This window comes from Rhinoraja longicauda, chromosome 15, assembly GCF_053455715.1.
Source record: "Rhinoraja longicauda isolate Sanriku21f chromosome 15, sRhiLon1.1, whole genome shotgun sequence".
Lineage (NCBI taxonomy): Eukaryota > Metazoa > Chordata > Chondrichthyes > Rajiformes > Arhynchobatidae > Rhinoraja > Rhinoraja longicauda.
This window is the reverse complement of record NC_135967.1, coordinates 42,152,266-42,179,165: the sequence shown is the minus strand read 5'-3', so window position 1 is coordinate 42,179,165 and position 26,900 is coordinate 42,152,266. Positions and strand designations below refer to the sequence as shown.

Genomic DNA, 26,900 nt, shown 5'->3' with positions numbered 1-26,900 from the left:
ATCAGAAGACAATTTTCAAGCTCAAAATTTGTATTGCAAACCTTGGAAGGAACTTTGCCTTAGTTATCCCATTTATTTGCCTCAGATGGATGATAATAATCATGAGCACAGGTATTCATTCTCAATCACTTGTGCTTAATGCAGCATAGTTTTAGATGTGAAATAGAAAATGCAGAATGTTGGATGTTCAATGCACTGAACAAGAATTAATTTCCACCCATATGTTGCATCGCTTACAAAATAATAAGGCAGGAACGGGCTACTGATTGAGAATGATCAGCCATGATCACATTGAATGGCGGTGCTGGCTGGAAGGGCCGAATGGCCTCCTCCTGCACCTATTGTCTATTGTCTATTGTCTATAATTGAAGACATTCATTCTGCCCCTTGGGTACCACCCTTCCTTGAACACCACTGCTGAAAATGGATTAGCCAGCTTTTTATTTTTATTTTTATTATTGTTTATAATATGTTATGATTTGGTGTGTTCGACAATAATCATTGGAGACCTTTAAATTCATTGGAGACCCTTGAACTATCTTTCATCGGACTTTGTTGTACCCTTTATCCTTTCTCTGTGCACTGCGGACGGGCTTGATTGCATTCATGCTCCTCAACGTACAACGGGGTTTACGTTCTGATAAACCCATCGCAAACCAAAAATATCGCAGGTCGAAATGCATTTAAATACACCTGATCGCGTGGCCGGAAGCGAGCAACGTGTCGCCACCATTGCCCAGCGTTTGCTCCATTGTAAAGTCGAAATATCGTACGTTGAAGCATCGTTAGTCGGGGAGCACCGGTACAGTCTTTCCACTGGCTGGATAGCACGTAAACGAGAGTTTTTCACTGTACCTCGGTGCACAAGACAATAATAAACTAAGCTAAACTAATGGTTTATTCAGTCCACAGATGATACGTGATCTGCTGAGCATTTGCTGCACGTCCCGTTATGAGCCAAAACATAATTGCTTGCAGAGTTAAGCTCCTGTAATCTGCTTCAACGAAATGCTACATCCTTTGAGAAACCTCCCCTGCTGCAAAAATCTGGGGTTTTTTTCAATTTCCCATAACTGATTTTGCTTCTCCGTGTGACATTATCAATTTAATGCCACTTGGTGCCAGATGGAAGTAGATTGCTTGAAATGCACATGCCTGCTAATTTCATGCCGATCTCTCCACAGCCAACTGTTTCAGAAACATTTAGACAGGTACATGGATAGGACAGGTTTGGAGGGATATGGGCCAAACGCAGACAGGTGGGACTAGTGTAGATGGGACATGTTGGCCGGTGTGGGCAAGTTGGGCTGAGTGGCCTGTTTCCTGACTCAAGAAGCTTCAAGCTATAACCTAGACAGTCGTAGAATCTTACAGCATGGAAACAGGCCCTTCGGCCCACATCAGCTAACATGTCCCATCTAAACCAGTCCCACCTGCCCGCGTTTGGCCCTTATCCCTCTAAACGTGACTTGTCCACTCGTTTTTTTTTGTTTTTGTTTTTTTTAGAGATACAGCGCGGAAACAGGCCCTTCGGCCCACCAAGTCCGCGCCGCCCAGCGATCCCCGCACATTAACACTATCCTACACACACTGGGGACAATCTTTACATTTACCCAGTCAATTAACCTACATACCTGTACGTCTTTGGAGTGTGGGAGGAAACCGAAGATCTCGGAGAAAACCCACGCAGGTCACGGGGAGAACGTACAAACTCCGTACAGACGGCGCCCGTAGTCAGGATCGAACCTGAGTCTCCGGCGCTGCATTTGCTGTAAGGCTGCAACTCTACCGCTGTGCCACCGTGGACTAGTGTAGATGGGACATGTTGGCCGGTGTGGGCAAGTTGGGCCGAGTGGCCTGTTTCCTGACTCAAGAAGCTTCAAGCTATAACCTATAGTCGTTGAATCTTACAGCATGGGAACAGGCCCTTTGTTGGCTTAAATGAAACATTTTCATGAGCAGTGTGTGTCACCAAATATCTGTCCTTCTCTGTTGCAGGTTCGAGGTCGAGGGCTAACGGGCAACCTACAATTTGACAACTATGGGCGAAGATCAAACTACACCATCGACGTTTATGAGCTCAGACCTACTGGTCCTCGGAAGGTAAGTTACATTAGAGCATTTCCACTTAAATTAAACCAGGTCTGCTTGTCAAGCTAACCGCAAACTGTGTTTAGTTGAACTCGAGATTTACAATTGTTTTCTTGTGGTCCTACGTTCATAAGTGATAGGTGCAAATTTGGGCCATTCGGCCCATCAAGTCTACTCCGCCATTCAATCGCGGCTGATCTATCTCTCCCTCCTAACCCCATTCTCCGCATTAGTGTCGACTTGGTTTAGAGTTTCAAGCTTAGAGATGCAGCATTAGTTTAGTTTAGCTTAGAGACGCAGCATGGAAAGAGAAGCCCGTCAGCCCTCCCAAGTCCATGCCGACCAGCGATCACCTGTTCACACTTGTTCTATGTTATTCCCACTTTCCCATCCTACACACTTGGGCCAATTTACAGAAGCCAATACGCCTAAAAGAACCTGCACGTCTTTAGAACGCGGGAGGAAAGCGGAGCACCCGAAGAAAACCCACGCAGGCCACGGGGAGAACGTACAAACACCGCGCAGGCAGTACCCCTAGTCAGAATCGACCCTGGGTCCCTGGCGCTGTGAGGCAGTAACTCTACCGCTGCGTCTCAGTGCTGCCCATTAGGGTGCCAGTTTAGATCTATGGGCCCACAACAATAAATTTCCATTATTGATTCGACTACTGTTCACTTAGCAATATGGGAATCAGAGGTGAATCTTACTGCAATTTCCACCCTATTAGCTATTCGCCAACAAAAATCAAAAAGGTTATATTGTTTGTCGTGAATGTCTCTTGTGTGGGTGAGCGGGCGCCCAGTGCTGCTTTCAGCTGGGCGTTATTGTTCCTGACATTAACTGAATCATTATTGTGAAGCACTATTCCTCGTGGACATTGCTGCACAGTGGGAAATGGAAGTTATGCTTTGGAATTGACTTCACTGACTCAGACATGACTATTTTGGTAAACTGAAGAGTCCTCAGTTACATGTGATGTAATAGTGAATGTTACGCTCATATTGAGACAGACAATATGGCTGAGGAACTGGTTTTCTGTGGTCTCCATCACACAATGAGCAGTTCCTCTCAGCTGAATACCCAAAAGTGAAAGACTGATCCTCAGTCAATAGACATTAGACATTAGACAATAGACAATAGGTGCAGGAGTAGGCCATTCGGCCCTTCGAGCAAGCACCACCATTCAATGTAATCATGGCTGATCATTCTCAATCAATACCCCCGTCAGTACTCAATCAGTCCAAAACAAGTTAGTAAAGTATAGAATCTGGGTGCCTTCGGTCCACCTTTGGGCGAGTCCGCACCGACCAGCGATCTCCGCACATTAACACTATCTTGCCTACAGGCACTCGAGACAATTTACATTTATTCCAAGCCAATTAACGTACAAACCCGTACGTCTTTGGAGTGTGGGAGAAAATCGAAGATCTCGGAGAAAACCCACGCAGGTCACGGGGAGAACGTGCAAACTCCGTACAGTACAGCGCCCGTAGTCGGGATTGAACCCGGGTCTCCGGCGCTGCAAACGCTGCAAGGCAGCAACACTACCGCTGCGCCACCGTGCCGCCCCGCTTGAAGCAGCCTGCTAGTCAGAGAAACACAATGTGCTGGAGTAACTCAGCAGGTCAATCAGCATCTGTGGACGGAATGGAAAGGTGACATTTTGGGTCGGGACCGTTCTTCACAATGAAGAAGGCTCCCAACCTGAAACGTCACCTGTGAGTCTGAAGACGGGTCCAGACCCGAATCGTCATCTGATAAATCTCTCCGCAGATGCTGACTGAACTGCTGAGTTATTCCAGCAATTAGAGTTTTGCTCAGGATTCCAGCAAACGCAGTTTCTTTTGTTTCCAGTCAGAAAGACGGCCTTCTCAGTAGTACTTAAATTGAAAGATGTTCCAGCAGGTAGGTAGGATTTGTAAATGAATAGGAGGATTTCAACCACAGGTTGAAAGAGTTAGCAGCAAATGTCCAGAGGTGTCTGGTGTTGGAAAATTAACCACCAACCACAACAAATTAATATTTAAAACCAACTGCAGCTAAGGCCAATTCCTTATGAACAGGTCTTACTGAGACTGAGTGAAGTCTTTACATCTCTATCTCAACAAATATTTAGTTTATTTTAGTTCAATTCAGTTCAGTTCAGTTTAGTTTAGAGATACAAGCCCTTCGACACGCCGAGTCCAGGCCGAGCAGACTCTCACTATCCAGGTCCCCGCACACTCTCACTATCCCACACACTAGGGACAATTTACAATTTTACCGAAGCCAATGAACCTACAATCCTGTACGTCTTTGGTGTGAGGGATGAAACCGAAGCACCCAGAGAAAACCCACACAGCCATGGGGAGAACGTACAAACTCCGTACAGACAGCGGCCGTGGTCAGGATCGAACGCGGGTCCCAGGCGCTGTAAGGCAGCACCTGCACCATTGCTCACCGTGCTTTTCCATTTGTGCATTTACTGCCAAAATCCTCAGCGTTATTGCTTTTCTGCGGTTGCTTCTGAAAAACGTTCCCACACTTACTTCCTTAGGTCCATTGCCAGTAGATGCAAAACCCCTGCTGTCTCTTCCCTTAATATGTCTACGCAAGCCTCGTGAGCCATCGTGGGCTGACGCTGGATTGACAAAATGGGTTGGCACATTATGTCTCAGAAGGGTTGGACATGCATGAACAGAAACATAGTTCCAGACCCTACGTGTCTCTCGCAACCTGTGAATGACCCCGTGTAAGATTCATCAATATGTTCTTTGAGCACATCCTGTTTGTTTACTAATTAAAAAAGGCTTCATTCTTAACTCGTTACCATGGTTCCCATGGCTTATAATAGACAATAACTGTTCAGTAATTAAAATGACCTCTGAAGCAATGAGTCTTTTTTACAAGCGTTTTCTTTCAGTAGATTTCCAACACTCTTGAAAAAGTTACTCAGGATCTCCGTGACAGTAGATTAGTGAGCAGACAAGAACTTTAGCCACTGTTGCAAGAACTTAATCAGAGCCTCCATATACTCCAATGAAAAGGCGCTGAAATTGCTCAATTGGATAATGAGAAAATGAGCATAAGATAATTGGAAAGATAAACTGCAGATGCTGGTTTAAATCGAAGATAGGCATAGAATGCTGGAGTAACTCAGCGGGTCAGGCAGCATCCCTGGAGAGAAGGGATGGTCGAGACCCTTCTTCAGTCTGGGTCTCAACCCGAAACATCATTCTTCTCTCCGGAGATGCTGCCTAACCCGCTGAGTTCGGAAGGCCGGAAATTGGAGGAACAGCACCTCATATTTCGCCTGGGCAGTTTGCAGCCCAGTGGTATGAACATCGACTTCTCCAACTTTAGATAGTTCCTCTGTCCCTCTCTTCCCCTCCTCCTTCCCAGATCTCCCTCTATCTTCCTGTCTCCACCTATATCCTTCCTTTGTCCCGCCCCCCCTGACATCAGTCTGAAGAAGGGTCTCGACCCGAAACGTCACCCATTCCTTCTCTCCCGAGATGCTGCCCGACCTGCTGAGTTACTCCAGCACTTTGTGAATAAATAACCCGCTGAGTTACTCCAGCATTTTGTGTCTACCATAAGGTAAATGGAAATTGGTTCTGTTTAAAAAGTAGATGGTGACATTTCTCAAGTTCATTCGTTCATAAGTGATCGGAGCAGAATTAGGCCATTCGGCCCATCAAGTCTACTCCGTCACCCCATCATAGCTGATCTATCTTTCCCACTCAACCCCATTCTCCTGCCTTCGCCCCATAACCACTGACACCTTAAAGGGACCTATTAACCCTTTCTCCAGAAATATCTGCAGTTTAAACCCATTGTAGGATCATTGAATTCTCAATGATTTGCCGAGTCCAGGAGCAATGTTTAAAAATGTTTATTCATCAGAGCAAAGTATTAAAATGTCAGCAGACCGTAACTAAAAACTGACATGTTATAACTCACAAAACATCGCGGAAACAGGCCCTTCAGCCCACCGAGTCCGCGCCAACCTGCGATTCCCACACACTAACACTACCCTACACACACGAGGGACAATTTACATTCATACCAAGCCAATTAACCTACACATCTACAGGGGAAAAAAACTGCAGATGCTGGTTTAAATCGAAGGTAGCCACAAAATGCTGGAGTAACTCAGCTGATCAGTCTGAAGAAGGGTCTCAACCTGAAACGTCACGTCATTCCTTCTCTCCCAAGATGCTGCCTGACCCGCTGAGTTACTACAGCATTTTGTGTCTCCCTTTAACGTACAAATCTGTACGTCTTCGGAGTGTGGGAGGAAAGCGAAGATCTCGGAGAAAACCCACGCATGTCGCGGGGAGAACGTACAAACTCCGTACAGATAGCAACCGTAGTCAGGATCGAACCCGTGTCTCTACCCGGGTAGTAGATGTACCGCTGCGCCAGGGTGCCGACCCATGCTGTTATTGAATTCCACCTGATCTTACTGTTGCTGTAACTCTCTATTTTTGTTGTTTTATGTACAAAGCCTTCGTTGTGTTGAGTGTCCATGAGTCATTTGGGGGAGGAGGCTGGAATAAAATGACTACTAAGGTCAATGATTAATTTGCTCATGGCAATTTAAATCCTTTGCTCTGTGAATCTCCCTCATTCCTCCCAAGATAAAGTATACATTTTTAACTCTTCAAATCACTGTTAACTATCGATGTCCAGGATTACAATCATTATTTTTACCTTTTCATTTCTTAATTCCAGCTTTAGTTTTGGGACCTATTGTTCATAGGTTCATAAGTGACAGGAGGAGAATTAGGCCATTCGGCCCATCAAGTCTACTCCGCCATTCAATCATGGCTGATCGATCTCTCCCTCCTAACCCCATTCTCCTGCCTTCTCCCCACAACCACTGTTCGTGGGTGAGTCCCTTTACACTATTCTAAAAGCGAGCTTGACTAAAGGGCCTGTCCCACTTGGGCGATTTTAAGGCGACTGCCGGCGACTAGGCTGTCGCCGAACGTTGGCCGGGGTGCCGCGGGCGTGATCGTGAGGAGTCTTCAATGAATCGTAGCTGTTCTCAGTGCGTCGCAGAAAAAAATTCCAGATAGAAATTTCTCGACGACAGCTGGCTTGTCGCCAGGTATCGCAGCTTATTGCGGGCGCTGTCTGTCGCACGCTGTCCCCAGGTTTGCTAGGTTGTCGCAGATGCATTTAGAAGCACGTCATATTAAATTAAGAATTTAGAACGGAGATGAGGAAGAACTTTTTCAGTCAGAGGGTGGTGAAGGTGTGGAATTCTCTGCCTCAGAAGGCAGTGGAGGCCAGTTCGTTGGATGCTTTCAAGAGAGAGCTGGATAGAGCTCTTAAGGATAGCGGAGTGAGGGGGTATGGGGAGAAGGCAGGAACGGGGTACTGATTGATAGTGATCAGCCATGATCGCATTGAATGGCGGTGCTGGCTCGAAGGGCTGAATGGCCTACTCCTGCACCTATTGTCTATTGTCTATTGTCTATTGTCTAAAAAGGCATTTGAAGATACCAGAAGATAGTTTTGTTTAACCAATTCATTTACCATCAGGACATTTGACAGGTAGATTGGAGGCGACACTTTGACGGTCAGGTAAGCGTGGGAATTTTGCGATGTTTCCGAAGACGGTGTAATCTCTTAGACAGGTGCTAGTTTCACAAAAAAAGTAACTTGTATCGACCTGACTCGGCATTGTCGTGGTCATTGTCGTAGGGTAAAAGAAAATTTTGGCGATCTGCTACGACTTTGACAGTCGCCGGCAGTCGCCTTAAAAGTCGCGTAACTGGGACAGGCCCTTTAGGGACCGTAGCAACCTTATTTCTTTCTTTCATTGGTTCTTTCATTCTCTCATTGATGGGGGCACTGCAGGCCAGGTCAGCATCTATTGCCTTTGAGAGGGTGTCAGGGAGCCACCCATCTTGCCCACTGCTGTCCATGTTCATCAGATCAGAAGTCATAGGGGCAGAATTAGGCCATTTGGCCCATCGAGTCTACTCCACCATTCAATCGTGGCTGACCTATCTCTCCCTCTCCACCCCATTCTCCTGCCTTCTCCCCATAACCACTGACACCCGTACTAATCAATCTATCAATCTCTGCCTCAAAAATACTCAGACTTGGCCTCCAAAGCCGACTGCGGCACAGATTCACCACCCTCCAACTAAAATAATTCCTCCTCATCTCCCTTCTAAAGGTATGTCCTTTTATTCTGAGGCTATGGCCTCTGGCCCTAGACTCTCCCACTAGTGGAAACATCCTCTCCACATCCACCCTATCCAGGTCTTTCACTATTCGGTAAGTTTCAATAAGGTCCCCCCTCATCCTTCTCAACTCAACTTGGCAAAAAACAGGGTTAGTGGGTTTCCTCTGGGTACTCCAATTTCCTCCCACATCCAAAAACGTGAGTGTTTATAGATTAATTGGGCTCTGTGTAATTTCCCCTGGTGTGTATGGAGAGAATGGGGAAAGTGGGATCATTAAGAACTAATGTGAACGGATGGTCAGTGGTTGGCATGGGCTCGGTGGGCCGAAGAGCCTGTTTCCACGCTATATCTTTAAGGTAAAGTCTAAAGTCACATCACAATCACTGGTTCTCCCTTATCTAACCTACCTGTTACATCTGCAAAAAAAATATCCAATCATCTTGTCAAATATGATTTTCCTTTTGGAAATTTATGTTGACGTTGTCTAATTTCATTGATGTTCCTGCAATCTCATTCTCATGCATTTTCCCCTCTACCGAAATGTGCAAAAGGTACAGAAGTGTGAAAATGCACACTACACACCTGCAGATTCAGAGACAGTTGCTTCCCAGCTGTTATCAGGCAACTGAACCATCCCACCACAACCAGAGAGCGGTCCTGAACGACTAGCTACCTCATCAGAGACCCTCGGACTACCTTTGATTGAACATTACTGGCTTTATTTTGCACTAAACGTTACTCCCTTATCATGTTTCTGTACACTGTGAATGTCTCGATTGTAATCATGTATTGTCTTTCCGCTGGCTTGTTAGCACGCAACAAAAGCTTTTCACTGTACCTCGGTGTACGTAACAATAAACTAAACTGAACTAAACTAAACTATATCACGTAAACCGATCTGTGATTTGCTTTGCTTGCTCTACTTTTTTCTTAAATATTGGGTTTATATTTGTTATCTCCTATCTTCTGGAACAATCTCATAATGCATAAAATTCTGGAAAATTATCATTAGTACTATCGCTATTTCAATGGCTGTCTCCTTCAGAAAGGGTACAGAGGAGATTTACGAGGATGTTTCCAGGACTAGAGGGTCTGAGCTATAGGGAGAGGTTGAGCAGGCTCGGACTCTATTCCTTGGAGTGCAGGAGGATGAGGGGTGATCTTATAGATGTGTATAAAATCACGAGAGGAATAGATTGCGTAGGTGCACAGAGTCTCTTGGCCAGAGGAGGTGAATCGAAGATCAGAGGACATACTGTAGGTTTAAGGTGAAGGGGAAAAGATTTATTTGGAATCTGAGGGGTAACTTTTTCACACAAAGGGTGATGAGTGTATGGAATGAGCTGCCAGAGGGGATAGTTGAGGCTGGGACTAACCCAACTTTTAAGAAACAGTTAGAAAGGTACATGGATAGGACAGGTTTGGAGGGATATGGGCCAAACGCGGGCAGGTGGCACAAGTGTAGCTGGGACTTGTTGGCCAGTGTGGGCGAGTTGGGCCGAAGGTCCTGTTTCCATTCTGTATCACTCAATGACTCTTTGACTCGGCAAAATGGTGCACGATTGAGAGTGGGAGTGAATGTTTAAGGTACTGGACAGGATGCGTGTCAAGCAGACGGCATTGTTGTGAATAGTGTGGAGCTTCTTGCATGTTGTTAGAGCAGCACTCATCTAAGGTAAAATTCTCCCCAAATAAAGCTTCTAAATTGCTTGCCCCGAGCTACATCTTAACACACGAATGAAAGTTGGAGCTTATCGCTTGCTATCTGGTGCAATATTCTCAAACGCATCAAACTGGCACACTCAAAAGGACTACAAAGAAACACTGGCCCTCCCAAAATAATCACTGTCCATTGATTTTAATCACCCGTCCGACCCAACATAAGCCCAGATATATAGCAGCACTTTAAAGCTGGATTATTTTACAAGACAAATTAATATTTTGATTAACTTTAATATTACAGTACAGGGACATAAATTCAATTCCTTATTTTTAAAGTTAAACTTAAGATCACACGCAGACTGGAGAAGCATGATTGGATCCGTTGGTGAATGTCTCCAGAGAAGTAAAAGAGGTCTGTGTTGTTCTTGTTACTGGATAGTGACCCAGATCTATCAATCGATACTCAGCCCGTTTCTTGTGCAGTGTGCACAGCAGTGAACAACGATTCCCAACTTAGGTAAGAGCCAATGCAATCGCCCAAATTGATCTAACTGCCTGCTCTCAGTCACCTTTGGTGCAACAACCATGAGCCAGGCACACTTTGTTTCAGAGCGTTGCCATGTTTTTTTTTGTTTGAAACAGAGTTCTGTTAATAATTGAGTTGGCAGATGAATCACAAACAACCACAAATCCCACATTGAATCTCTGGTGTGAGTTGAGGTTTTTTTTTTGACCAGTGATTTATTAATAGAATACTTCCTTGGCTTTGGATAGAGTGGATGTGGAGAGGATTTCTCCGCTCGTGGGAGAGTGTAGGACTAGAGGTCAGAGGCTCAGAGTTAAAGGACGTTCCTTTAGGAAGGAGATGAGAAGGAATTTCTCTAGTCAGAGGGTGGTGAATCTGTGGAATTCTTTGCCACGGAGGCTTTGGAGGCCAAGTCAATGGATATTTTTCAAGCAGAGATAGATAGATTCTTGATTAGTACAGGTGTCAGAGGTAATGGGGAGAAGGCAGGAGAATGGGCTTAGAAGGGAGAGATGGATCAGCCATAATAGAGTTGATGGGCCGAATGGTCTAATTCTGCTGCTATCACTTATGACATGACCTTCACCCAATGTCTCACTGCTACACTGAGGAAGAAGCTCCCGAGGTACCGAGGTACAGTGAAAAGTTTTTGTTGCATGCTATCTAGTCAGTGGAGAGACAATACATGATCATAATTGAGCCATTTACAGTGTTAGAGATTTAAGAGTGTGGAGCGATTGTAATATTTGACTGCAGATCAGCTTCTGTGGCCAGCACGCAAACAGTCGCCTAGGTTGGGCACCATCTTGGCTTCACGAGGTGGCATGTTTTGAGCACCTGACAAAGTCCCGGTTATTTGGTTGAGACTCATCTCCCTGGCAACGTTTCAGTGGAGGAACAGCTCAATAAATAGTTGTTGCTAAGTCCTTGATCCTATAGGGTGGAAAGGTATCTGTATATTTACGTGGTAAATGGGTCTGGATGCTTTGCCTAAATTTATTAAAATCCTCCATTGACATTTAGATATCTTGAAGAGGATCCATGAGAATTGCAATTTTCTCAATAATGCATTACTGCAGATGTGCTTTAAACTTTGTAATTGAATGAATAAATCAGATCCTGATTCAAAGTAAGAAGGGTAAGCACATATTAGAGCTTGATAGAGCTCTTAAGGATAGTGGAGTCAGGGGGTATGGGGAGAAAGCAGGAACGGGGTACTGATTGAGAATGATCAGCCATGATCACATTGAATGGCGGTGCTGGCTCGAAGGGCCGAATGGCCTACTCCTGCACCTATTGTCTATTGTCTATATTCATACAGAACAGTACAGCACAGAAACAGGCCCTTTTGTCCACAAGATCTATGCCGAACATAACTCTAAGTTAAAGTTGCACGTGAACCATATCTATCCGTTCCCAACATATCCATTTGCCAGCCCTTAGATGCCACTATTACACCTGTCTCCACCACCACCCCTGGCAGCACATTCCAGACACCCACCACTCTCCCTGTTAAAAAAAACTTCCCCCACACACCTGTGCCTCACACTGTGGCAACACGGTGGCGCAGCGGTAGAGTTGCTGCCTCACAGCGCCAGAGGCCCGGGTTCGATCCTGACTACGGGCGCTGTCCGTATGGAATCTGCACGTTCTCCCCGTGACCTGCGTGGGTTTTCCCCGGGTGCTCAGTTTCCTCCCTCATCCCAAAGACGTGTAAGTTTGCAGGTTAATTGGCTTCGGTAAAGATTGTAAATTGACCTCAGTGTGTGTAGGATGGTGTTAGTGTGCAGGGATTGCTGGTCGGTGTGAACTCGATGGGCTGAAGGGTCTGTTTCCGTGCTGTATCTCTAAACTAGACTAAACCTAACATCTCCTTAGTCTCTTTCACCTTAAAGCAGTGCCCTCTACACTTTGACATCAGCACCCTGGGGCAAAGATTCTGACTGTCTACCCAGTCTATGTGCGACTATTTGCATGCCTTGGGTACGTAATCAAAGAACTTCACATGTGACAATAGAGTATTCATTCTACGCCTCGCGCTATTTAATATAATCTATCAGCGTAGGAATTCAAGTGTTTTAAGATAAAAACGGAATGGTTTAGATTACAGCATGTGCTGAGAATGGTGAGACAATATTGCAAGTTCTCTCAATCTTACCAATGTTATTCTTTGATAAGCGTGTTTGTGTGTGAGTGTGGATCTGATTAGTTTGGTGAATCCATGAGATAAATACAAGGAAGCTAAATCCAAAGCCATTTCACCCACATGTAGCCCGAGGAATACTTTAACCTAATTCACTTGATCACTCAAAAAGCGAAACTGATTAAATCAGACCAGCCACTGGATTTTCGTGGAGGCCCCAATCTTAATTTCCATTGGCTTGATGTCTAGCTGATATCTGGCTGAAATACTGCCAGATTTGTTTCTTTTTGATGCTGCTTTAGGTTGACATCAGGCTTTCAGTTTTTGGAGAAATGCACAATAACAGAGGCAGTCACGGTGCACTACAGAACCTCCACTGCACAGAGCTGCAGACACAAGGAACTGCAAATGCTGGTTTATAAAAAATATATAAGTATGAATTAGATTACGGCAAGGACAAGAATAAGGTGCAGCTGAGGCTGAGGCTGAGTGGAGATGGATGATTTTGCAGGGATAGTGTTTTGTATGTGGGCGGCACGGTGGCACCGGTAGAGTTGCTGCCTTACAGAGCCTACAGCTCCAGAGGCTCCACTTCGATCCCGACTACGGGTGCTTGTCTGTGCGGACTTTGTACGTTCTCCCTGTGACCCGCGTGGGTTTTCTCCGAGGTCTCCGGTTTCCTCCCACACTCCAAAGACGTACAGGTTTGCAGGTTAATTGGCTTGGTATGAATATAAATTGTCCGTGGTGTGTGTAGGGCAGTGTTAATGTGTGGGGATCGCTGGTCGGTGCGGACCCGGTGGGCCGAAGGGCCTTTTTGTGCGCTGTATCTCTAAACTAAACTATTGCTCGGAATAATAACAACAATCGAGTAAGTAATTTGACAGTAATTTACTCACTGACTATGAACATGGTACATCACCCTAACTTACATAAAATGGCTGCAGCCCTAACAAACCGTGTCCCGGCCGAATCCCGCGCAGGTCCCGTGTCAGCGTCCTCTGATCGGATAGTGTTCCCACACACACATACCCGTGACGTTCCTGGCTGGCAGGGATGCTGGCACACACGTGTGTAAGATGCCAGTGCTCATATGTGTAAGATGTAGGCACTCATGCATGTAAGATGCAGGCAGTCATGCGTGTAAGATGCAGGCACTCGTGCGTGTAAGATGCAGGCACTCGTGCGTGTAAGATGCAGGCACTCGTGCGTGTAAGATGCAGGCACTCGTGCGTGTAAGATGCAGGCACTCGTGCGTGTAAGATGCCAGTGCTCATACGTGTAAGATGCAGGCACTAATGCGTGTAAGATGCAGGCACTCATGCGTGTAAGATGCAGGCACGCATGCATGTAAGATGCAGGCACTCGTGCATGTAAGATGCATGTAAGATGCAGGCACTCATGCATGTAAGATGCAGGCACTCATGCGTGTAAGATGCCGGCGCTCATAGAAATATATAAACATAGAAAATAAGTGCAGGAGTAGGCCATTCAGCCCTTAGAGCCAGCATGCTTTGGTCCCATGAGCTACATCTAACTCACTCTTGAAAACATCCAGTGAATTTGCCTCCACTGACTTCTATGGCAGAGAATTCCATATCTCAGTCCTAAATTGCCTTCCCATTATTCTTAAACTGTGACCCCCCTGGTTCTGGACTCCCCCAACATCGGGAACATTTTTCCTGCATCGAGCCTGTCCAATCCCTTAAGAATTTTATATATTTCTATAAGATCCCCTCTCATCCTGCTAAATTCCAGTGAAGATGCGTGTAAGGTTAATCCCCAGGATGGCGGGACTGTCATATAAGGAAAGATTGGAAAGACTGGGATAGTATACACTGGAACTTAGGAGAATGAGAGGGGATCTTATAGAAACGTATAAAATTATAATAGGACTGGACAAGCTAGATGCAGGAAAAATGTTCCCAATGTTGGGGGAGTCCAGAACCAGGGGCCACAGTCTTAGAATAATGGGGAGACCATTTAAAACTGAGATGAGAAAATACTTTTTCACCCAGAGAGTTGTGAATTTGTGGAATTCTCTGCCACAGAGGGCAGTGGAGGCCAATTCACTGGATGAATTTAAAAGAGAGTTAGATAGAGCTCTAGGGGCAAGCGGAATCATGGGATATGGGGAGAAGGCAGGCACTGGTTACTGATTGTGTATGATCAGCCATGATCACAATGAATGGCAGTACTGGCTCGAAGGGCCAAATGGCCTCATCCTGCAACTATTTTCTATGTTTCGATGTTACTCCAAATGCAGCCAAACAAAGCCCTATGAAGGCTCAGAAGTTTTTGATGTCTTGTATTCGTAGAGGATGTGAATCCCCTGGTAGCTAGCATGAAAGCAATGAGCTGAATGGCCTGCTGGCACATCTGTATAACAAGCAGTAAATTAAAAGATGAGCAATCAACCAGTGGTACCACTAAAATCTAGGTCTGAAGTTGACTATGGCAAGAATAAAGCTGTGAGCTAAGGTTCGGCTGATGCAGAATTTAGATGCATGATTTTGCAGAGATTGATGGATATGTGTAGGAAGGAACTGCAGATGCTGGTTTACACCGAAGATAGACACACAATGCTGGAGTAACTCAGCAGGAGAAGCAGCATCTCTGGAGAGAAGGAATGGGTGACGTTTTGGGTCTGAAGTCTCGACTCGAAATATCACCTAATCCTTTTCTCCAGAGGTGCTGTCTGACCCGCTGAGTTACTCCAGCAATTTGCATCTATCAATGTTCATACTGTTGGGTTGAAAGCTACCTATTCAGTTGTTCTATATCTCTCTATATCTCTGGTCTATATCTCTCGTTTTCCCTTTCCCCTGACTCCCAGTCTGAGGAAGGGTCTCGACCCATAACGTCACCCATTCCTTCTCTCCGGAGATGCTGCCTGGCCCGTTGAGTTACTCCATCATTCTTTGCCTATGGAAGGGCATGTGGTTGGAATCTCAATTCAGGACCAAATAAGGAGCGCAGTAACAGTCTGATTATCCTGCATCGGTGGTGGCAAGGGAATGAAATCAATACAACAACATTTTGGAAGAGGCATCAAACTTACAGCAGCTACAATGGAGCATATTCACCACTAGTCTTGGAATAAATCTCAACACAAATTACTCCTGTAATTGGAAAACTGAAAACCATGAGGGGGATAGAGAGGGTGAATGAACAGAGTCTCCTGCCCAGGCTAGGGAAATCAAGAGCCAGTGGACATAGGTTGAAGGTGAGTGGGGAAAGATTTAATAGGAACCTGAGAAGCATCTTCTTCGCACAGAGGGTGGTGGTGCATGGAACGAGCTGCCAGAGAAGGTAGTCGAGGCAGGTACGATAGAAACATGTAAAAGACATTTGCACAGGTAGATGGATAGGAAAGATTTAGAGGGATATGGTCCAGAACAAGGGGTCACAGTTTAAGGATAAGGGGGAAGTCTTTTAGGACCGAGATGAGAACGTTTTTTTTCACACAGAGTGGTGAATCTGTGGAATTCTCTGCCACAGAGGGTAGTTGAGGCCAGTTCATTGGCTATATTTAAGAGGGAGTTAGATGTGGCCCTTGTGGCTAAAGGGATCAGGGGGTATGGAGAGAAGGCAGGTACGGGATACTGAGTTGGATGATCAGCCATGATCATATTGAATGGCGGTGCAGGCTCGAAGGGCCGAATGGCCTACTCCTGCATCTATTTTCTATGTTTCTATGTTTCTATGGGCCACACATGGGCAGGTAGGACTAGTGTGGATGGCGTATCTTGGTCAGCATAGGCAAGTTGGGCCAAAGGGCCTGTTACCATTCAAGAAGGGCATTAATAGATTCTAAAGAAAGGTCCCGACCCGAAACGTCACCCATCCCTTGTTCGCAGAGATGCTGTCTGACCCATTGAGTTACTCCAGCACTTTGTGTCCATCACCGGTAGATTTTTTGTTAAACATGGCTTCAAAGATTTCAAGCTATGTTGGGTAATAGAGTTGAGGTACAGATCAGCCATGATCAAATTACACTGAAGGAACTGGCCACTTTATTTTGGTTCATATTGGCTACAACGTTGATGTATCTACATAGGTAGTGGATTACAATCTTTGGGGTGGAACTTGATGTTTATCAGCTTGAACCCAGACTTAAGGCAAGATATCTAACAAAGATATAACACATTTGGGTGAAACTGCGCTGTGAAATGGGGCTGAGAAATTTCACTGTAGACGTTAGACTTTAGAGTTTGGAGAAACAGCACGGAAACAGGTTCATCAGCTCACCTAGTCCACGCCGACCAGCGATCACCCCGTACACTAACACTATCCTACACACTAGGGACAATTTGTATTAGTATTTTTATTAGCATTAGTATTGTCATAGAGTCATCGAGCATGGTAACAGGCCCTTCGGCCCAACATGCTAAAGCCGACCAAGATACACCATCGACACTAGTCCCAACTGCCCATGTTGATTAGCGCAGGTGCCAGACGTTATGAGGAGAAGGCAGGAGAATGGGGTTAGGAAGAAGAGATTGATCAGCCATGATTGAATGGCGGAGTGGACCTGATGGGCCGAATTGCCTAATTCTACTCCTATCACTTTTGACCTTATGACCTAATTTACAATTTTACCGAAGCCAATTAGCCTACAAACCTGCAGGTCTTTGGAGTGTGGGAGGAAACCTGAGCTCCCGGAGAAAACCCACGCGGTCTCAGGGAGAATGTACAGACTCCGTGCAGACAGCACCCGTAGTCAGGATCGAACCCGGAGTCTCTGGATGGATGAGGCAGCAACTCTAGCGCTGCGCCACTGGCCTGTCCCAACCCGATAAACTATCAGTTACAAACTAAGACCCTATATCATCTCAAATGGTTGCAGGGAATGACAAGAGTTGACTAATTTAAACTTGCAGTTCCCACTCTAACTGCAGGCACATGTGACAATGTCACTGTCGACAAATGATTTCAAATTTAATGTGAAGGTTGATAAAAATCTCATCACCTTGGTTTTCGCAACCCTTAGTGTGAAATTGTCCAGATTAGTACAAATAATTAACGAATTGGATAGGGAACGTTTGGAGGGATATGGACCAAACACAGGCAGGCGGGACTAGTGTAGCTGGGACAATAGACAATAGACAATAGACAATAGGTGCAGGAGTAGGCCATTCGGCCCTTTGAGCCAGCACCACCATTCAATGTTATCATGGCTGATCATTCTCAATCAGTACCCCGTTCCTGCCTTCTCCCCATACCCCCTGACTCCGCTATCCTTAAGAGCTCTATCAAGCTCTCTCTTGAATGCATTCAAAGAATTGGCCTCCACTGCCTTCTGAGGCAGAGAATTCCACAGATTTACAACTCTCTGACTGAAAAAGTTTTTCCTCATCTCCGTTCTAAATGGCCTACCCCTTATTCTTAAACTGTGGCCCCTGGTTCTGGACTCCCCCAACATTGGGAACATGTTTCCTGCCTCTAATGTGTCCAACCCCTTAATAATCTTATATGTTTCGATAAGATGCCCTCTCATCCTTCTAAATGTTGTCTGGCGTGGGCAAGTTGGGCCGAAGGGCCTGTTTCAACACTGTATCAATCTATGACTATGAACGTCAAATGTAAATTATGATCAGTATAAATATAGTTTCTGTCGTCTTTTCTGTTGAAAGCCTCTCACCAAAACTGCCCACTCCCTTAATCTATTTATATTTGTGATAAGTTTTCACAAATTGTGCATGTTTACAATTTAGTTTATGTGGCAATGGCATTATTGGAAAACCTTAGATAGACACAGAAAGCTGGAGTAACTCAGCGGGTCAGGCAGCATCTCTAGCGAGAAGGAATGGGTGATGTTTTGGATCGCCACCCTTCTTCAAACCTTCACAACCTTTTAAATACAAATATGGAAGGCCCTTAAAGATAATTTTTTTCTGAAAAATGAATAAGTGTACAGGTACTGCAGGAAGTTGCAGAGAATTGTGGACTCGGCCCAGACCATCATCCAAACCAAACTTTCATTCACCTGTTCTATATCTCGCTCTTTCACCATCTAGATCTCAAGTTTCGCTTTCCCTTGACTCTCAATCCGAAGAAGGGTTTCGACCCAAAACGTCACCTATTCCTTTTCTCCAGAGATGCTGCCTGGCCCGCTGAGTTACTCCAGCTTTTTTGTGTCTATCTTCCCTTCCATTGACTCCATCTACATTTCACGCTGCCTCGGCAAGGCCAACAGCATAATCAGTGGACGCCCTGTGCGTAGGGGAGAGAGGGTAGAGCCGAAGATAAGATGTCCTTGTTGGGTTGCTCCTGGGCCTGGCCAAACTGTCCATCTGCCACTCACGGAGCCAGGCGGAAGAGGGCTCTGCCCGAGCCGGCTGCCTACCCCTTTTCCGGGGTTACATCCGCGCCCGGGTGGTGTTGGAGAGGGACCGCGCGCTGTCCACGGGCACCCTGGGGGATTTCCGGGACCGCTGGGCACCGCGGGGGATTGGATGTATCCTGGATGGGGATTGTAATATAACTGTATAATAGTTTCAATTGGTATATTTGTTTGTATAGTATTCTGTTGGTGGGTTCTGTTTTGGTTTTATTGTATTGTATATATTATTTTAATATTTGAATAAATATTTTTGATTTAAAAAAAAAAAAATTTAAAAATTAAAACCCCAGCATAATCAAGGATGAGGGTCACTCTGGTCACACTCCCTCTTCTCCCCTCTCCTCTCAGGCAAAAGGTACAGACGTGTCAAAGCGCACACCTCCAGATTCAGAAGCACAATAAAGTTGAATTAACAAGGTTCAAATCTCTTCTGCTTTTAGATTGGGTACTGGAACGAATATGAAAGACTCGTGACTATTGCCGAACTACAGCAGGTTAATGAATCGACTTCTGCTGAAAACAGAACCATCGTGGTCACCACAATCTTGGTGAGTACAAACAACCCTTGTTAAACACTTTACTGACTTAAAAAATAAAAAATAAAAATTGGTGCGTTTCGTTTATGTTTCACACTCTAATTTTTGCCAACAAATTATTTTGCAGAGAGCTACACAGTAATGGAATGTCACTGACTGACTGTGAGAAGATATTAGTGCAGACTTAAATATAAGATTTAAGCTGATTCCCAAATACAGTGATATTTTACTGGTGGCGACACGCTTCTGTTCTCTAAGCAGTAACATCTCAGTAATTTATAACCTCCGCCCCTAAAAGGGGACAGAGGTACTTTAACCGGTGTTCTTGTTTGTCTACCTGTCTGTCTGTCTGCCTACCTGCCTGCCTGCTTGGCTACCTATCTATATGCTTGTCTGTCCGTTTGTGAACAACAACGACAGAAATCCATTGTGGATTTCAGAGGACCTGGAAATATAGGTTCCAGGGGATGATGCTACAAACAAGTTCGGTTCAACGCAAGGTCCAATAATTAATCAATTATTGCATGGTGGCCTGTTTTCAATTTGATGCCATTACCTGTAAGAAAGTAAATATGATGATTTTCACGCTAGTAACAAACTGCTGGAAGGACTTAGTGGGCCAAGCGGCATCTGTGGATGTCAACCAAGACACGGTTGACGTTTCAGTTCAAGGCCTTTGCATCAGGACTTGACCCAAAATGCCTGCCTTTCCTTTGCCCCCAGAGATGCTGCTTGGTCTGTTTGAGTTCTTCCAGCACTTTTGCTCCAGATTCCAGCATCTGCAGTCTCTTGTGTTTCCTTAATGATCTTCAAGTTTATGATTTATTATCTGCTGCCAGCTTTCAATAAGGGGAGTTACAGTATGTTTCATTGACAGATCCCTAAAGCAAACATGTTCAATGGCTTTTAGGGTTGACCATCTAAGCCACAGGTCAGTGTTGATCCCACCATTGCTACTGACCAAAGGTGAGCATTCACACAATACCCCGTTAAACGCATGTACAGGTCATTTTGTTAGTGATTAAGTGTGACTAATGTATAAGGTGGTTTCAGCATAGAATCATAAACTCAATTATTGGCCTGATCTGCTATTCTCATATAACAATGGCCATCTTGAGTTGCATCTCGATACTTTAGGATGAGAATGCTTATGTACAACAATACTGTTCACAGCCCAGTGAATATTTCTTAAAATCAAAGCGTTTCCTTGATGGATATATCCAATGATATTAGCAAGGCTTAGTTGCTTGGAATTTCTTTATATGAATGTCACCAACTAAGTAGAGAGTTTTGTGTCAGGAGTAGGTTGCAATGAAAACAGGGAGAGGAAACTTCATATGTTGTTATGTTTTGCAATAGTATTTCCAGATTATATTTATATTAAATGTTAAAGCATTTTGATTTTAATATAACTGTGATACATTATAATAGCAATTTATTTTTCTTACTTTTGCAAATATTATTCCAATGTTCAAGGTCTTATCTGTACTTTTCTCACTAAAATGGGTGATGTTAAAAGTGTTAAAAATGTAACATGGGAGTCTGTAACAGGGGGAGTTCATTTTATAAGTTCCACTTATTGCCATCGTTTTTATTGTCTTCTAATGTCACTTTTTTTCAAGAAGCAAAAGATCCCAAATGCTGTTCAATAAATCTCCATTCATTTTGTATGTGATATTGTCACTTTTTTTCCCACAAACATATTCTACACATGCTCACTTGCTCGACTGTTCTCTTGCGATGGATTTACGTAATTGGACAAATAAATGTTGCCAACATTCCCAGCCAGTGTTGCGTCAGTCACTGCATGTACGGATTGACTGCTTTTTACACTGTTGTAAAATACAGTGCTTCAATATAACTTTATTTTAAACCGAGGAAATCCAACTTCATGAATCACAACTTTCTCTATTTCATTTTTGTCACTTTTATGATGGCAAACTGTAAGGTCATAAGTGATAGGAGTAGAATTAGGCCATTCGGCCCATTAGGTCTACGCCATTCAATCATGGCTGATCTATCTCTCCCTCCCAACCTCATTCTCCTGCCTTCTCCCCATAACCCCTGACACCTCTCCTAATTAAGAATATCTACCTCTGCCTTAAACATTTCCGCTGACTTGGTCTCCACAGCCTTCTGCGGCAAAGAATTCCACAAATTCACCACCCTCTGACTAAAGAAATGTCTCCTCATCTCCTTCCAAAAAGAACGTCCTTTAATTCTGAGGCATTGACCTCTAGTCCTAGACTCTCCCACTAGTGGAAACATCCTCTCCACATCCACTCTATACAAGCCTTTCACTATTCTGTATGTTTCCTGGAGGTCCCCCCTCATTCTTTTAACTCCAGCGAGTACAGGCCCAGTGCCGACAAACGCTCATCATAAGTTAACCTACTCATTCCTGGAATCATTCTTGTAAACCTCCTCTGAACCCTCTCTCGAGCCAGCACATCCTTCCTCAGTAAAGTAGAAGTGGTATATCATCAATTTATTTCTAAGGTAGACAGAAAAAGCTGGAGCAACTCAGCGGGACGGACAAGTCTGAAGAAGGGTCTCGACCCGAAACGTCACCCGTTGCTTCTCTCCAGCGATGCTGCCTGTCCCGCTGAGTTACTCCAGCTTTCTTGTGTCTATCTTCGGTCTAAACCAGCATCCGCAGTTCCTTCCTACACCTATCAGTTTATTTCTGGCAGCTGCCATCGAGAATCTATCCCGGCTGTGTTGGGATAAAGAGCTGGAGATACTGATGGCAGCAAGTGAAGTGAAACCGGGGACAAGTCCGAGACTCAGTACTGCCCATTACTTAGTCCGAATCAACACTGACAAAGGTAACTTGTCAAACGCTGCCCTTTCCCGGACTGTCACCTGCCGAGGGCATTAATCAGGAGCACGGCATGGTTTTTGTTTCTCTCCATTATAATCAGTGATGAACTGTGTCAGGGCTATACTCCGCTGCTTACCTGTGCTATGGAGGGACAGGATCGGATCGCACCTGGTGAAAAATTCAGCGATGTTACACCTGAAAATGTGCTGTCACCTGAATGCGCAGTATAACGTTCGCGAGTCTTTTACAAAGGAATTTCGAAAACAAACAGGTTAATAGCACTGTTAGAGTAGCATTAATATGCTTGTTGCTAATATTGCAAACTGTCAATCCAAACCCTGAAGATGGACACAAAATGCTGGAGAACCCTCGGACTATCTTTGATCGGACTTCCACTTGCAATAAATGTTATTCCCTTATCATGTATCTATGCACTGTAGATGGCTCAAATGTAATCATATATTGTCTATTCGCTGACCGGTGAGCACACAACAAACAAAACTCAGCGGGTCATCAGCGTCTCTTGAGAACAGGAGAAGACCATTCTGGTCTAGGTCTAGTGTCTAGGACTAGTGTCTAGAAGTGTCTAGACCTATTCCTCCAGAGATGCTGCCTGGCCCGCTGAGTTACTCCAGCATTTTGGGTCTATCTGTAGTTCCTTCCTACACATTGCAAACCCTGAACTCGCCATCTCCGTGACTATAGAATGTCTCATCTGGGAAGTTCAGAGGTTGACCCAAATGCAATGGCCAGTCTGAGCCATATTGCTTTCCTTAGGATGAAAGGAGCAGCTTTAAGTTGCATCCTGAACTTAATTCCCAGCTACTGAAATTGGCCGGAAAATTTAGAACTAAACTATTCCAGGTTCCATTCCTTATATGTGCTGAAGAAAGGGATATTAACTACAACCATGATGGAGTATTCAGAGTCATATAGCATGGAAGCAGGCCCTTCAGCCCACTGAATCCATGCTGACCATTGGACACCCATTTGCACCGATTCCATTTTATTCACCCCCGCATTCCCATCCACGCCTCTCAGATTCTGCCGTGGGCCGGCACGCTCGGGGCAGGTTACAGCGGCCAAATAACCTGCCAACCTTCCTGCCTTTGTGACGTGGGAGGAAACTGGAGCATCTGGATGAAAGCCGATGCGAGCACAGAAAGAATTCGCAAGCAGCACACAGGCAGCACCAGAGGTCAGGATGGAACCCAGGTCACTGGACCTGTGAGATGGCAGTTCTGCTGGCTGCACCATTGAGCCGCCTAAGGTTTATCGGGGTCAATTCTGATGGAAGAGAGGAAGATTCATGTCTGAGAGGATTTCCATGTCTGAGTTCTGATCGTGATTATGTGTCCACATTGAGAATGAGGGCAGGTGTGGCCTCAGCATTAAAGGCTCTAAATGCTTTCAGTCGAATGTTCCTGGCACTTTATGTCTAAACATATGTCTTATAAATAGTCAGTTGGGTTCAGCGTCGAGCCATTTGGAATAGAGGACGTGTGAGGCCATAAAACTGTACACAGGCATTAATCGCGAATCCTAGCAAGGGAAGACAAGAACTGAAGTTGGCAGCATCATTGAGAACCTCTTAGTGATATGAACAAAATAAGTAAACTTCTGGGTGGATGGTAACTCAGGACGATTCAGGAGTTGCATGGAAGAGGTTCGGAGGGTGGAAGACCCTGCTTGGTGGAAGACCCTGTGACATCTTAACTTAATTAAATTTGTGCAAACTCCCTTCTCTCCAAGTGCTCCAGAAACATTGTTAGAGACTGGGGATCAGAGTAGGAGATGATACGCAACATGCGGTCAGCAGAGATGAAATAGAGTGGGTGTCCATGGTGGCCCCAAAGGGAGCAGGTGGAAGGTCTGGAGAATAAACGTTTATATTTTGTGTGCCTCACTAGATGTTTTCACATTTTTTAGGACCGCTATCTTGGCCTCTTCCATTCAAACTCCTATCTCCTGGCAATTTTAGTGTCATAGAGATGTACAGCGTAGAGTCGTACATCATGGTAACAGGCCCATCGACCCAACTTGCCCACACCGACCAACATGTCCCATCTACACTAGTCCCACCTGCCTGCGTTTGGCCCATATCCCTCCAAACCCGTCCTATCCATGTACTAAATATTCCCTAAACGTTGCGAAAGTACCTGCCTCAACTATACTTGTTCCATACACCCACAAGCCTTTGTGTAAAAAAGTTACATCTCAGGTTCCTATTAAATCATTCCCATCCCCCCCCCCCCCCCCCCCCCCCCCACCGTCACCTTAAACCTATGTCCTCTGGTTCTCAATTCCCCTACTCAGGGCAAGAGACTTGGCGTATTTACCCAATTCATTCCTCTCAAGATTGTGTACACTTCTATAAATCAGCACGGAAGCAGCACTTTAGCCCTACGGAGTCCGCGCCAACCATTCACTAATTTCTGCTGGATAACTTGATGCCCAAGGATGCCTCCCACTATTTCTAGTTTAAACACTTAAGCTCCTTTTCCATATGAGTTGGATATGCTCCAACCTATCTGAAGTATATCTGAAGATATATCTGAAGAATATCTGAAGTGCGGCACGGTGGCGCAGCGGTAGAGTTGCTGCCTTACAGCGAATGCAGCGCCGGAGACTCAGGTTCGATCCTGACTATGGGCGCCGTCTGTACGGAGTTTGTCCATTCTCCCCTTGACCTGCGTGGGTTTTCTCCGAGATCGGTTTCCTCCCACACTCCAAAGACGTATAGGTATGTAGGTTAATTGGCTGGGCAAATGTAAAAATTGTCTCTAGTGTGTGTAGGATAGTGTTAGTGTGCGGGGATCGCTGGGTGGCGTGGACCCGGTGGGCCTGTTTCCGTGCTGTATCTCTAAATCTAAAAAAAAATCTAAAAAAAGTAGTTAACCTTGAGGTAACAGAACAATTGGCAGGACAATTCTCACCCCATCCCCACATCAGTACGAAGAAGGATCTCAACCTGAAACGTCACCTATTCTTTTTTTCTCCAGAGATGCTGCCTGGACCACTGAGTTGCTCCAGCTTTTTGTATCTATCGCCAGTGCAAACCAGCATCTGCAGTTCCTTCCTACCACACCCGTCATCAAGCATCTGACCCACGCTGATCAAATCAGATTTCTAAAGTCCCCATCCACATTTTGATTTCCAAAGAAACCCTGTAAATCACTGCAGCTTCCATGAACGGAGTGGTGTGTTTAAAAAATATATATATATGAATAAAGTTATAAAGAGTTTACTTTTACGGTTTGAAATTGGCACCGGTGATATTTGTGCTCGGCCAATGGTAGACATGTTTGTTTTTCAGTTTTGACAACTGTAGTGATCAACTGCGATAGATCTTTTTCTAATATTGTAGAATTTAGGGTCAGATCAAGAGCTGCTTCAGGAGGCTGTAGATATTAAGTCGGTTGGGTCAAATCATGTGTGTTTTCTGTAGAAAAAACAGCTATGCTCCTTTTAAAGTTCCACCATTTCATATCTCATGCGTTATGCCGATTACACTGATTTCACTGAAGTTAACATGTCGATAATACTTTCTTTTATTACCACTCATTATCGTACTGCCTCTTCTCAAAAAACACACTGTATGGATGACAGTGATTGTAGTAAGTGCAGATATATATATATATATTTATAAACAGTGCATATATGTGGATGATATTGTTGTAAGGTTAGTGGACGAACCTTGTCATTTGTCCTTGGTCCACTCTCAATTTAGATGATTCACTTATGCATGTTTTTGTTGTTGCAGGAATCACCGTATGTAATGCTGAAGAAAAATCATGAACAGTTTGGTGCAAATGATAGATATGAAGGCTATTGTGTGGATTTAGCTTATGAAATAGCCAAGCATGTTGGCATTAAATATAAACTCTCTGTTGTCCCTGATGGTAAATATGGGAGCTAGAGACCCTGAAACTAAAATCTGGAATGGAATGGTGGGGGAGCTGGTGTATGGGGTAAGTATCAGTTTAAGGAGTAGAGAAATGATTTGCATGCAATGCAGGCTGAACTACCGACATGGATTATTCCAAGCTCTACTTTAGCACAAAGAGCACAATGAAATAATCATAGAATCAGAGAAAGTCAAGGTGTGGAAACAGGCCCTTCGGCCCAACATGCCCATGCCAGCCAACATGCCTCACCTACACTAGTCCCACCTGCCTGCTTTTGGCCCATATCCTGCTAAACTGTCCTATCCATGTACCTGTCCAATGATTCTTAAACGTTGCGATAGTATCTGTCTCAACTACCACCTCTGGCAGTTTGTTCCATACACACACCACACCCCTTTGTGTAAAAATGTTACCCCTCAGGTTCCATTAAATCTTTCCCCCGCTCACCTAGAATCTTTCCCCCCTCACCTTAGAATCTTTCCCCCCCTCACCTTAGAATCTTTCCCCCCTCACCTTAGACCGATGTCCTGTCATGGCTATTTTTGTGGGCAATGGTACTTTTTTCGAACTGGCGCTAGAACAAAGATTACTTCACAATCCAAGCTGCGTTGAAGGCAAAGTGGAATAATTTTACCTTCAGCAAGAAAATGGTCCTCAGAAAATCAGTCCAAGAGCTCAA

At 44.8% G+C, this 26,900-nt stretch overlaps 1 protein-coding gene across 1 annotated transcript in view; it reads left to right on the top strand.

Moving 5' to 3' along the window:
• LOC144600681 (glutamate receptor 3-like) overlaps positions 1 to 26,900 on the top strand; it is a 297,333-nt gene that overhangs the window by 168,209 nt on the left and 102,224 nt on the right. The window contains 4 exon segments of the mRNA XM_078412564.1: positions 1,999 to 2,103; positions 19,394 to 19,501; positions 26,077 to 26,223; positions 26,225 to 26,284. Of these exon segments, the coding sequence (XP_078268690.1) occupies positions 1,999 to 2,103; positions 19,394 to 19,501; positions 26,077 to 26,223; positions 26,225 to 26,284 (420 nt within the window).